Below are 11,360 nucleotides of genomic sequence, written 5' to 3' on the forward strand. Positions count from 1 at the left end.
GCAAGCTATTGGCTTTCTCACCAAGGATAGGCTCGAAAATCCTCATCAATGGCTTTGAAAGTTGGTTTTCCAGATAATATCGGGTGTCAATGGGAACATTGTGTTCCAAAACATACAGAGGATCTTCAGACTTTTCGTACGCTGCAGCGCCTTTAACGCCTTTGACAATGACATAGGCCACTCGATCACCCAAACTAGGAGCCGAACCAGCGTCACGCTTCCTCATCCTCTCTACTAATTCAACGTGTGCTTGTTTGGCGGCATAGTCAGCTTTGGCAAGGGCTTTGGTGATCACGAGCTGAGACATGTCAATCTTGTTTTGTAAAAGATCGGCGATAGTGTCCTTGACATAGCTAGAGAATGACATATCAGTGGTCTGTGCTGTTCCATGATTCCGAGGAGCTTACTCCTCAGCACCCTTAACATCTCGATCAATAAGCATCTTGAAGAGACAAGTTTCGATGACCGTGGACACCAAACGACAGTTGTCTCGTCGGACAGTCTAGTGACTCATCATTATCAATTATAACTAGAAAGAACTAGACACGTCGGCTCACCTCAATACCCTTCGTATCCATTTTGTCGTATTTCTCTGGCCGAGTCCAATAGAGACCGGCGTAACGCTTTTTGCTGATAAGTAGGTAAGGAAAGTAGACCTTTTCGAATTCGAGCTTGATGGGTTTGATAAATTTGCCGGATACGAGATCGGCAGCCTCGGCACCTGCATTGGCCAATTAATCAATGATCTTGACATGACTTGTACATCCGCACTCACCTAGTCTCATCGCTGTTGGCAGATCTGGGCACCCAAATCGCACCATTACAGAATCAGTATCACCATAGACGATTTTGGCATCATGGTCATAACCGTTTTTCATGGAGTACTCTGCCTCGACTTCCTTCTTGGTGAGCTCGATCATCTGTCGACCGTAGGCAGTAACACTTGAGGAAATTGCAAGGCAGGGAAGTTTCCCGACGGTGGCACCGGTGAAACCGTAGACCGAGTTGGCGCTCACCTTCAAAGCAAGTTGTCGACCGTCCAACACGGCTCGCTTGAAAGGATCTTTCTCAACTTTGAGATCTTGCTTGGCTCGCTTTCGGGCAGCCAGAAGATTTTCGAGAATGTGAGGTAGAAGTCCCTTTCGACGTTTGGATGTTGCAAAAAAGTCTATAACGGAATCAGTATGTCCGCCTCATTTTCAGCGAACAGTTCCACTCACCATTGTTGGGTGTATGCACATAGTCTTCTCCTTCGACGAGCTTCAGCCTTTCAATAGTACCCTTATCCAATAATGTTGTATAACACAAATTATGGGCCATCATGATTGAGGGATACAGTGACGCGAAATCCAGAGTGGCAATGGGCACGTCGTAGAAACCTTTACTGGGTTCAATGACAGTAGCACCTTCATACTGCTCATCGGAGCCTTCGCTTTTGAGAGCAGGGATAACATAGCCGGCATCCGCGGCATTTCGGTAAAGCTGAGAGATAACCTTGATTTGCTGACCTCTGGACAGGAGATAGTTGAAAGGAACGCCTGTGACACGTGCCATTTCGGTGTAGTTGACAAAACACATCAACTTGTCCATCAGACGTTGTGGAAGATAGGCATCCTGCAATGATGTTAGTGCCGAAGGTACTTGAATTTGCTGTTACTCACCTTTAAACAGTAAACAGCCAGACGCCTCCGAGAATCCGCAGTACCATTTTGGAGCTCCGTAATGATGGAATGATGGACATCTTCCTTCTGTTCACCTAGGAATTGTGCACAAACGGCGTTGAGAGTATAGCTTCGAAGCTTGTAGTCCCGTTGCATCACTTGCAAAATATCAAGCTGAAGTCGACCTTCCATATTAACAGCTTTGGAATCTCGCTGACCGTAAGCTTTTGAAGAAAAGTGGGTTTCCTTGACTTCGGTTCTGACATCTAAGGAGACATATTAGGGAAGCAACAATAAATGCAGTTTTGAGCGTCACTTACTTCGCAGTCGACCCAAAAAGGCAAAGTCCGGGATCTTCAAAGCTTTAGCACGATCAAGAAGATAGGGCAGATCGAAATTAGAAATGTTATATCCGATAATCATATCAGGATCAACCGTATCTACAAACTTGCGCCATTCAAGAAGAAGCTGTCTTTCGTCTTTGAATTCGAGCACTTGAGATCCGACGATATGAGCACACGTGTTGAGGGTGAATACGTTTCGAATGAAAGGCTTTGATTCCCCTAAAGATGCCACTATCAACCAAAACGCTTGCGTAAATGACCAGGGAACTCGGAACCTACCGTGACGGGTTACCATCGCGGCGATTTGAATGACGGGGTCCACATTTGCTTCTGGGAATATGCCTTTGCGGCCAGCACATTCGATGTCAAAACTGAGAACACGAAGAGGTGCAATATCCAGCCATTCATTTTCAGGAGGATGAGAAATCAAGTCCTTATAGCTGAAGAAGGTCCATCTGGTCAGTGGTCTGAGAAAATCCTTCATCTTGCACGTACTTGCATGAGATTTCAATTTGGCACTGTGATTTTTTACTTCCTCCTTCCAGCAGATCATACCGTCCACCGGGAATGCTGACCCAATTCATCCCCACAATCTTCAAAGAATTAGCTCAATTTTTGATTGGTAAAGTGCACTCACTTTCGTATCGATCATGAAACGCATGGTGTATGCAATGTTGCTCTCATAGGTGAGAATTTCAGGAGGGAAAAGACCATTGAAATCTATCTGTCCACGCTCAAAGGCACGTAGAGACGCCGAGAATCATCATCAGCAACATATACAGTGGACAATGTAAAAAACTCATCTTTAACTTTCGATAGGTTCTTGGGATCAGATACGGTGATCTTAATGAACGGTACGGTGTCGTCTCCTCGATAACCCCATAGAGACCGCCGGTTGAAGATAGCACAGTTAGTCACACAAGGACCCAGCGCAGATATAGAAGACTGAGATGTACGTTAGGCCAGATCGCAGTATAATCTGATATGGGAACTCTTACATTGATCTTATCGGCCAGAGGTTGAAGGTCTTTGTTGAGGAAACCGCTAGGGGCTGCAACGTAGAAATATGGCTTGAACCCATATACATGCGCCAAAACTGAATTACCGCTTTTGTTGACTCCAAATAGCCGTAGCGTTGGTCCATGCTTGGGATCAGCTGACTCTTCGATTTCGATCTGCTGAAAAGCTATTACAGCAATTACAGCAATTAGTAAGGTCGATCAGTCATAGCCCGAGGATTACTCACAGATCGTGTCCTTCTTGGCATCAAATGGCGGGACTGGCGGTCGAGGCCACGCCGCAGACGTCTCTATGCTATCTGGAGATATCAGTTAGCAATCGCAATGCCAAGTTCACCGAAAAATACTCACCTCCTGCCGCATCCTCTTCGGCCACAAGCTGTTCTAAAACTTCGGTAAAACTTGGTTGCGGCTCAAGCTCCTTCTGTGATGAGATATCGAGCTTTCTCTTCTTTGTAATGGGTTCTTGTATGGCCATTATGTATACTGGGTTTGGGAGTACACGCTCAAGAAGCAAGAAGAGTAGTTGTTGTTAGAAATGAAGGCCGGAGAAAGGGGAGATAGGGGATGCGAACGAAAGAAAGACGCGACCCGCGCCACCACACATAATAATAATAATTAATGAATCACCTCCAATTCAGCTCGGTCTGGACCGCCTCCACCAGCGCGTCTCCGGGTGCACGCCTATAGGTTGTTGCAAATGAAGGGACGCCTAATACTCACCGGCTATCATTATCACGTATAACCGATTTGCAGTCTACGACGACAACGGCGGGATTCTTGGTGGATGATCCAACAATTCAGTCACTACTTTTACTCTCGACTACTTCTTCACAACAAGGCATACTGTAACTCACATTTCTATCAATATGATCCATCAATATCACCACAAAGCATTGAAACTGGCTGCTACTTGTACTCGCCGACAAATTCTCGCACGGGGAATGGCCACCGCCAATTCAGTTGTTTCAGGTCGTAAGTTCCATCTGTCTCCGTCGCCGACTGCTCATCACGACCAACTCAAACCAGCTGTTAGCTTCTCTCTCAGCGATGACCAAAGAGGTATTCAAGGTGGGGATAATAATCTTTAACCACCGTTGATCTCGCATGGACTAATTCAAAAACGTCACGCAGAGCTGGCAACTAAGTTCACCCGAGATGTTATCGTTCCCCAAGCAGCTGAGTATGACAGGACCATGGTGAAATTATATGACTATCTCCATAATATTAAACTGACGGTAAATCTGCCACAGGAGTATCCGTGGCCCATCCTCAAAGAGGCCCACTCCTTGGGCCTGCTCAATACACATATCCCCGAAGCTGTAAGTCGTCCTGGCAGGTTCGCAGTTTGTGCGTTACACTTACGCCAGCAATCAGTATGGAGGGCCTGAGCTAGGATTACTGGAATGTGCGATTATCTCAGAATCTCTTGCTTTCGGGTGTTCTGGTATCCAAACTGCAATGGAAGGTGAGTATTCCCTTTCAAGTAGTGGTCGTCAGACTGACATATCCGTAGCGAATGGCTTAGCCGAAGCGCCTTTGATCGTAGCAGCATCTCACGAACAGAAGCGAAAGTACCTAGGACGAATGACGGAGGAACCTTTGATGGCAGCTTATTGTGTGACTGAACCTGGAGCCGGATCTGATGTGGCAGGCATCAAGACTAGAGCCGAGAAGAAGGGTGATAAATGGGTACTCAATGGGAGCAAGATGTGGTACGTCTCTGCTCCATATTCCAATGATTTTGAAGGGCAATTCTGATTCTGGATTTGTAGGATGTATGTCTGCAAACTTCATTTTGCATCGATCTGGCTTACTGACCGCGTATGTAATGTAGAACAAATGCTGGGCATGCTAACTGGTTTGTGAGTTGGCATTATTACCCTCATCACACATTCTAACCAATTTGTTCGAAGTTCGTGCTCGCGATTACGGACCCCGAAGCTTCCCCGAGCAGGGGCATGACTGGATTTATCGTGGACGCGGACACCGATGGTATCATCTTAGGAAAGAAGGAGATAAACATGGGTATGTCTTTCTTTTCCACCTTCCTTGGAACCGACAGTTGTCAGCCACAGTATTGGAACCTGACCTAACCTACTTTTAGGACAACGAGCCTCTGATACAAGAATGGTCACGTTCGAAGATGTTATCGTCCCTGAAGAGAACGTATTGGGATCGCCAGGAGAAGGGTTCAAAAGTGAGAATTCCCGTTCTCTCCTTCGGCCTATGTACAGATATACTAACACTGCTCTGATAGTCGCTATGAAAGCATTTGATATTACGCGTCCCCTGGTATCGGCAGCTGCTGTTGGTCTAGCCCAAAGAGCCCTTGAAGAAGCTACTAAGTACGCCCAAGAAAGACATGTGAGAGAATTTTGATTGGATTTTTGATGAGACAATGCTGAAATTGGAAAACAGACCATGGGCCAGCCAATTATCAACCACCAGGGTGTAGCTTTCATGTTGGCCGACATGGCGATCGGAGTTGAAGCGGCTCGTGGACTGGTCTGGAAAGCTGCTTGGGCGAAGGACTGCAGGCAACGCAACAGTAAATCTAGTTTTACCTTTTGCAGCTGTACACGAAGTACACACAGTACTGTTTTCTAACTTGATATACCTAGCGTTCTATGCGTCGATGGCCAAAGCCTTTGCTGGAAAAACCGCGGTTGAGAATGCTAACCTTGGCGTACAAGGTAACTCGATTGGCTTTGTCACATGCTCTTCTGATGTATAAGCTAACTTCTGCTAGTCTTCGGTGGCGCTGGATTCAACACTGAGATGCCGATGGAAAAGTTGTATCGGTATGTCGCGTTTTAATTTTGTTGGCTTCGACTAACGATCTTCGTAGTGACGCCAAGATTTATGAACTTTGTGAGTGTTTAGACTTCTCTCCCTTTCTATTAGATAACTAACCATTATATAACCCCTTCTTGAAAATAAAGATGAAGGTAAGCCGGTTTTCAACCGTTGTCCTGTGTCTTCCAAGGTAATAAGATTTGACATGCTTTAATTAGGGACTTCCCAAATCCAGAAGCTAATCGTCTCAAAGCACTTGCCTTCTCTATACCCAGCTGCATAATATGCTGGGCATATACGAAGACGAAGCTGGGACATGATGAAGGAAGAAGTGAAAAGTAAGAGGGTGAGTAGACGATGTTGTAACAAGGGAGGATCGAGGAAAGTCAAGCTGGCAAAGCAAACTGGAGCGTTGAGAGGGAAACGGTTTGTATAGTTTCTGAGATCAGAAGATATGTAATGAAAATGATGATTGTAGACAACCCAACCGAAGCAGGGACAGCAATTGCTGTGACAGGATCAGTGAAGCTTTGTACAGTACATGCTCTTTCTACAATAATAGTAAAGGGACATGTATAGAACTATCCATAACCTTTGTGTCACTTAGGACGCAATACATTTGTTCTACAGACGAAGGTGGGTGCTGGTCTCAGCCTTTTCCAACTTTGCCCACCCGAGCAGAATTCTCGTGTCGACGATGGTGACCGATTGAGGAAGAGTGCCATCATGCTCAAGCAACTTGATGCAGCAAGAGTATACCCGTGATCTGAAACGTATGAGCGTGGTGTCCAGACAAGGAATGACTTATCCTTGAACCGATAATTATGACCTCGGAAGAATCGGCAGGCTTTCTACCGTTCCGCGGTTAAGCAAAGGCCTGTTACCAACGTTACCAACGCCATCTAGCCAATATGAAAGACTCATTTTTTGGGCGATTAAAAGGCCCGCGTCGCATGAGTTGGCTTTGGTCTCGTCGGTAAGTTGAAGTGCTTCAGAGCCGTCGATTGCGCCAGTGTATTCGAGTCTCATTGATGTGATGTTCCCTTTGATGGTGTCGAAGAGTAAGTAAGTAGTTGGAGAGGAGGAGTGGGAAGAGAGGAGTGGACCTAGGTATCTGTCAGATTTAAGAGCTGCCAATCAACTCGCGCGCGTAGGCAATATGTATATCCAAAGCAATGTGAGTTGGATACATCCATGCGGAAATGTGTTTCGGCGGTGGATCCTCCGGCAGCTCACGTGTCTTCGGGACACCGTGTTGCACAGTCACCAGCCACTAGTCATCAGCTATACTATTGCCCCTTTTTCTAATCTGGCCATTGTTTGTGAAATGTGAAATTGATCTTATCGTCCGTACCTGATTTAATAATACCAACGCAGGACAGGGCAGAAGGGTTACGAGGGCAGCGCCGCTCCTAGCCTCGGGCGGAGAATCAAACAACTAGTCGTCTCGCGTGGAAGCTTGCGTGAAGAAAGGACAGAGGATGAGATGAAGAGATGGACGAAAGAGCTCGGGAAGGTTGGAGGGAGGCAGTTGGTTGATAGGATATCCCTTATGCTGCAGAGGTATAGAGGATTGCAGAAGATGAAAGTCGAAGTCAGTGGGTGGGACGGAGTGAAGAGTAATCCTTTTATTAGTTACAGTTTAATTGTTATAAAGAGAAAACACATAAATAGAGTAAGTAATTAATGGTACATCAGTCAGAGATGCATTTTTAATTAGTCAGCTGCAGGTGCGTGTGAAGTGACCGCCTTCTTTTTGTTATCTATATGACATCAGAACCAATTGACGTCAAATTTATGACAGAAACAGCCGGACGCATGTGTAGTTAACAAAATTAATTGACATAAGTCAATAGACACCGAAAGGGTTTGAAATATATCACCTTAAATTACAAAAGTGAGATTTGATAATTATTAATAACTAATTTACGACGCGGAAAAGGACTAATTATGTAATGACCTGAAGGTACTTCAAATAGAATTGAAGCTGTATGTGACATACTCGGCCGTAAGTACGTCCGGCGGCTCTATGCGCCTCCGAGAATGGGAAAGCCGGAGCGTGGGGAACCACGGATTCGTACCTTGATTGTCACTTTAGAACACGCAATAAGGGCACTTGGAGCTGATCAAACGATAAATACGGCTGATAGGAAAATTAGCATATACAATACACATACATATATATAGAATGTATGGTCAATCTTTTCCTCTTTTATTCGATAGTACTACGTCGATCACTACACAAACAATACTATGATCATTCCAGCAGAGGCACAAGTAGCTTCTCCACCCATTTTCACTGAAGACGAGGAAGTCGTCTTGGAAGAGGAGGATGTCGAACAACCTGATCTGCGTCGAATCGCCACACATCTACATGACCCAGCCTCCACAGCTACGTTGAGCGATGATCAAGCAGGCACAACTGCCGGACAGACTGTCTTATCGCATGATCTGGAGAAGGGGGAGGGTCGTATGGTAGTGGATTTCGCAGAAGGGCATTATGAAGACCCCAAGGAATGGTCGAAAGGAAAGAAATGGTAAGTTTGACACTTCATCTCCTATGCAAGTTGCTGATTGCAAGTAGGTTTGTCACCATTGCAACCTCTATACTTTGTCTCACAGTCGCTCTTGGTTCCGCTATGCCCACTGGTGATTTACCTGGAGCTGCTGAAACTCTCCACGTTTCCAATGAAGCTATCTACCTTACTATTGCCCTTTTCGTCGTTGGTTTCGGTGTCGGTCCTCTTCTGTTCGCTCCATGTAAGTTCCTTCTTGACAGGTAACGGATAGTAGCATTGACCTTTCACCAGTATCTGAAGTCATTGGACGGAAGACAGTCTACTGCATCAGTATTTTCTTTTATTTCATCTTCACCCTCCCGTCATGTCTCGCGCCCAATATCGCCACAATGTTGGCTGGTCGTATGGTGAGTCATCGACCTGCAATCCCTCCAGGCCTTGCTGATGAAGATTTTTAGATCGCCGGTATCGCCTCTTCGGCTCCCATGACCAATGTGGGAGGTACCATTGCTGATATCTGGTCGGTTGAGGAACGTGGTATTCCTATGGCTCTTTTCAGTGGTATGATTTTGTGAGTTAAACGAAGCGGTCGAGAGAGACCCCCGCTGATGCCTTTTTTAGCATGGGACCTTGTCTTGGACCATTGTTTGGTGGTTGGATCGCTTACAAGACCGGACAATGGCGATGGATTTACTGGGTTTTGTTCATTTTTGTCGGAGTCGTCTTCCTCTTCACGCTCGTTATGCCTGAAACTCTCGCCCCTGTCCTCCTACGACGGAAAGCCAAGAAACTAAACAAGGAGAACCACGTTGATTCCTATGTTTCGAAACATGATCTCCACCACGTTCCCCTTTCCACCACTCTGAAAACTGCCATGATTCGACCATTCATTCTCATGTTCATGGAACCCATTATCTTGTTCATGAGTTTTTACTTATCTTTCGTCTACGCTCTGCTCTATGCCACTTTCTTCGCCTTCCCAATTGCTTTCGAAGAAATTAGAGGGTGGAATATGGGTACCACTGGCGTTAGTTTCGTATCTATCATCGTAAGTTGTCTTTTTCCTGTCATTGTAACATTTGTGCTGATTTCAGCCAGATCGGTATTGCAGCTGCCTTGCTCTGTATGCCCTTTCAAGAAAGAATCTACAAAAAGGCTTGTCGAAATGGTCAAGTCCCTGAAGCGAGATTGTACCCCATGTTACTTGGTTGTGTGTAAGTACTCCTGTATGGGTGCTGTTCAATCTCTAATGTAGCCATAGCATCCTCCCAATTGCTCTTTTCATCTTAGCTTTCACATCGTACCCTGGAATCCACTGGATTGGACCTTGTGTCGCTGGTGTGCTTTTCGGATTTTCAATGGTTATCATTTATATCTCTGCCAACAGTGTGAGTTTCCATTATTGTATGTCTTTTTTTTCCACACTTTTACTAACGTCAAACAGTATATTGTTGATTCCTATGCTTCTTTCGCTGCGTCAGCCATTGCTGCCAAGACACTGATGAGGTCTCTCATCGGAGCCTCAGTTCCTCTTTGGATCACTCAGTTATTTGTGAGTTGTTAATGACATTTCACAGGCTGGAATCTAACTAACTCTTACTTCAATCAGCACAACCTTGGGTTCCAATATGCTGGTCTCTTTTTAGCACTCATATCTTGTGTTATTATTCCCATTCCTTGGGTCTTCTTCCTCAAGGGTGCAGCTGTCAGAAAGCGATCAAAGAGAGCCGAGAAGTCTGGTACCAATTAATGTATGAAGAAGAATCTCACATAACTACATATTATATTTTTAACTTATAATTCGCATAGACCTAATCCACATAGACCACATTGACTTATTTATGCATATATACCATATCAACTGGCACAGCATATTACGACTTGTCCCCAACAAGGTCCGTCCTTCAAGACGCGATGTGTCACGAGCCTGCACAAAGAAGAAGAGATAAGATATCATAGGAGGGAGTTACGTAATAGGAAGGCAAGATCCGATTCAGATAAAAAGGTCCAGCTGGACCTCCAGTTGGACCTCCGAGAAAAGAACTGGACCTCCAGCTGGACCTCCAGTTGGACCTCAAAGGATATAAATAGATTTCTGTAGAAGTATATAAAGGGGAGCTTTGTCCTCAATCTTGATCTTCTTCCCCTCGAAGATCAATATTTCATAAGTTACTTTGCGAAAGGTCCTCGAGCTCCCAGTGCTCACTCTCGTCTTACCTTGCACCACCTTCGACATAAACTTACTCCACTAGTATATAAGCTTGCCTGATCTTCCCAAGCGAATATACCTCCGCCCTATACCATACGCCAACAGACAAGTGTCAAGAGGTATATCATACATATATCTCATCGCTTAGTTAAACTACGGCTTTCTATCTCGTCTCCAAGGCCGGACCTTGTTGGGGACGAGTCGTAACACGATGGTGTAGACACCTAGGTGTCTCACTGCGTTCAGTTGGCGTTCGAGGAAGCTAAACATTCGTGATACGTTCGGAATGCGTTCGGAATGCGTTCGAGAAGGCGTTGTGATAGTTATACAGTGCAGAGCGCCCATACCCAACCCAAAATGAAAAAAAAAAATGTCTCAAAAATTCCAAAATTTCAGCCAAAGACTCCTCTCGTCGAGAAAATGCCAAAAACGAGGTTTTGGGTCAATAGCGGACATCACCGAATGGCAGAATTTTTGGCTCCTGGACAAACTATTTTGACCATTCTAGACGCAGTTGTGCGACGCGAAAGACGCGACACGATGCAGAATAAAAGAGGGTATCATCACATCATACTGCTGCCATGTATAAATTTCTGGTCTTCCAAAGATTTACAAATACATATACATGTCTTAAAAAGCACATTATCCGGAGACAAATGCCTTCATCAACATCTAGGCCCTTCACCAACCCCATCAATGTTGACGACAGTGATGATGATCTTGTCAGCAATGGCAGTAACAATGATGACAACATCAGCAAACCTGACAAGCTCCGATGTAACGTGATCAGGAGCGATCATGCCTTGTTT

At 45.3% G+C, this 11,360-nt stretch overlaps 3 protein-coding genes across 3 annotated transcripts in view; 2 read left to right on the top strand and 1 right to left on the bottom strand.

Moving 5' to 3' along the window:
- CNBK2930 (hypothetical protein) overlaps positions 1 to 3,502 on the bottom strand; it is a gene marked incomplete at both ends in the record, with an annotated part of 4,035 nt that extends 533 nt beyond the window's left edge. The window contains 14 exons of the mRNA XM_767829.1: positions 1 to 353; positions 408 to 502; positions 558 to 721; positions 776 to 1,168; positions 1,221 to 1,614; positions 1,662 to 1,927; positions 1,982 to 2,224; positions 2,285 to 2,445; positions 2,501 to 2,598; positions 2,643 to 2,729; positions 2,786 to 2,950; positions 3,004 to 3,191; positions 3,252 to 3,323; positions 3,376 to 3,502. Coding sequence (XP_772922.1) covers positions 1 to 353; positions 408 to 502; positions 558 to 721; positions 776 to 1,168; positions 1,221 to 1,614; positions 1,662 to 1,927; positions 1,982 to 2,224; positions 2,285 to 2,445; positions 2,501 to 2,598; positions 2,643 to 2,729; positions 2,786 to 2,950; positions 3,004 to 3,191; positions 3,252 to 3,323; positions 3,376 to 3,502 — 2,806 coding nt within the window. The remainder of the gene's footprint in view (positions 354 to 407; positions 503 to 557; positions 722 to 775; positions 1,169 to 1,220; positions 1,615 to 1,661; positions 1,928 to 1,981; positions 2,225 to 2,284; positions 2,446 to 2,500; positions 2,599 to 2,642; positions 2,730 to 2,785; positions 2,951 to 3,003; positions 3,192 to 3,251; positions 3,324 to 3,375) is intronic.
- Positions 3,503 to 3,893: 391 nt separating this feature from the next.
- CNBK2940 (hypothetical protein) lies at positions 3,894 to 6,106 on the top strand (the record flags this gene model as incomplete). Its single annotated transcript, XM_767830.1, has 17 exons — positions 3,894 to 3,999; positions 4,054 to 4,095; positions 4,159 to 4,223; positions 4,278 to 4,346; positions 4,402 to 4,492; positions 4,541 to 4,739; positions 4,800 to 4,802; positions 4,862 to 4,889; positions 4,941 to 5,052; positions 5,132 to 5,224; positions 5,285 to 5,391; positions 5,446 to 5,575; positions 5,649 to 5,720; positions 5,777 to 5,828; positions 5,876 to 5,898; positions 5,970 to 5,975; positions 6,042 to 6,106. 17 exons carry the CDS (start codon positions 3,894 to 3,896, stop codon positions 6,104 to 6,106), a joined length of 1,263 nt encoding a protein of 420 aa, XP_772923.1.
- A 1,970-nt stretch (positions 6,107 to 8,076) lies between these two features.
- Positions 8,077 to 10,092, top strand: CNBK2950 (hypothetical protein; the record flags this gene model as incomplete). The annotated part of the gene is made up of 9 exons (XM_767831.1): positions 8,077 to 8,360; positions 8,408 to 8,583; positions 8,634 to 8,749; positions 8,801 to 8,913; positions 8,964 to 9,390; positions 9,441 to 9,556; positions 9,604 to 9,730; positions 9,787 to 9,894; positions 9,952 to 10,092. 9 exons carry the CDS (start codon positions 8,077 to 8,079, stop codon positions 10,090 to 10,092), a joined length of 1,608 nt encoding a protein of 535 aa, XP_772924.1.
- Positions 10,093 to 11,360: the final 1,268 nt, after the last annotated feature.

This window comes from Cryptococcus neoformans, chromosome 11, assembly GCF_000149385.1.
Source record: "Cryptococcus neoformans var. neoformans B-3501A chromosome 11, whole genome shotgun sequence".
NCBI classification, from domain to species: domain Eukaryota; kingdom Fungi; phylum Basidiomycota; class Tremellomycetes; order Tremellales; family Cryptococcaceae; genus Cryptococcus; species Cryptococcus deneoformans.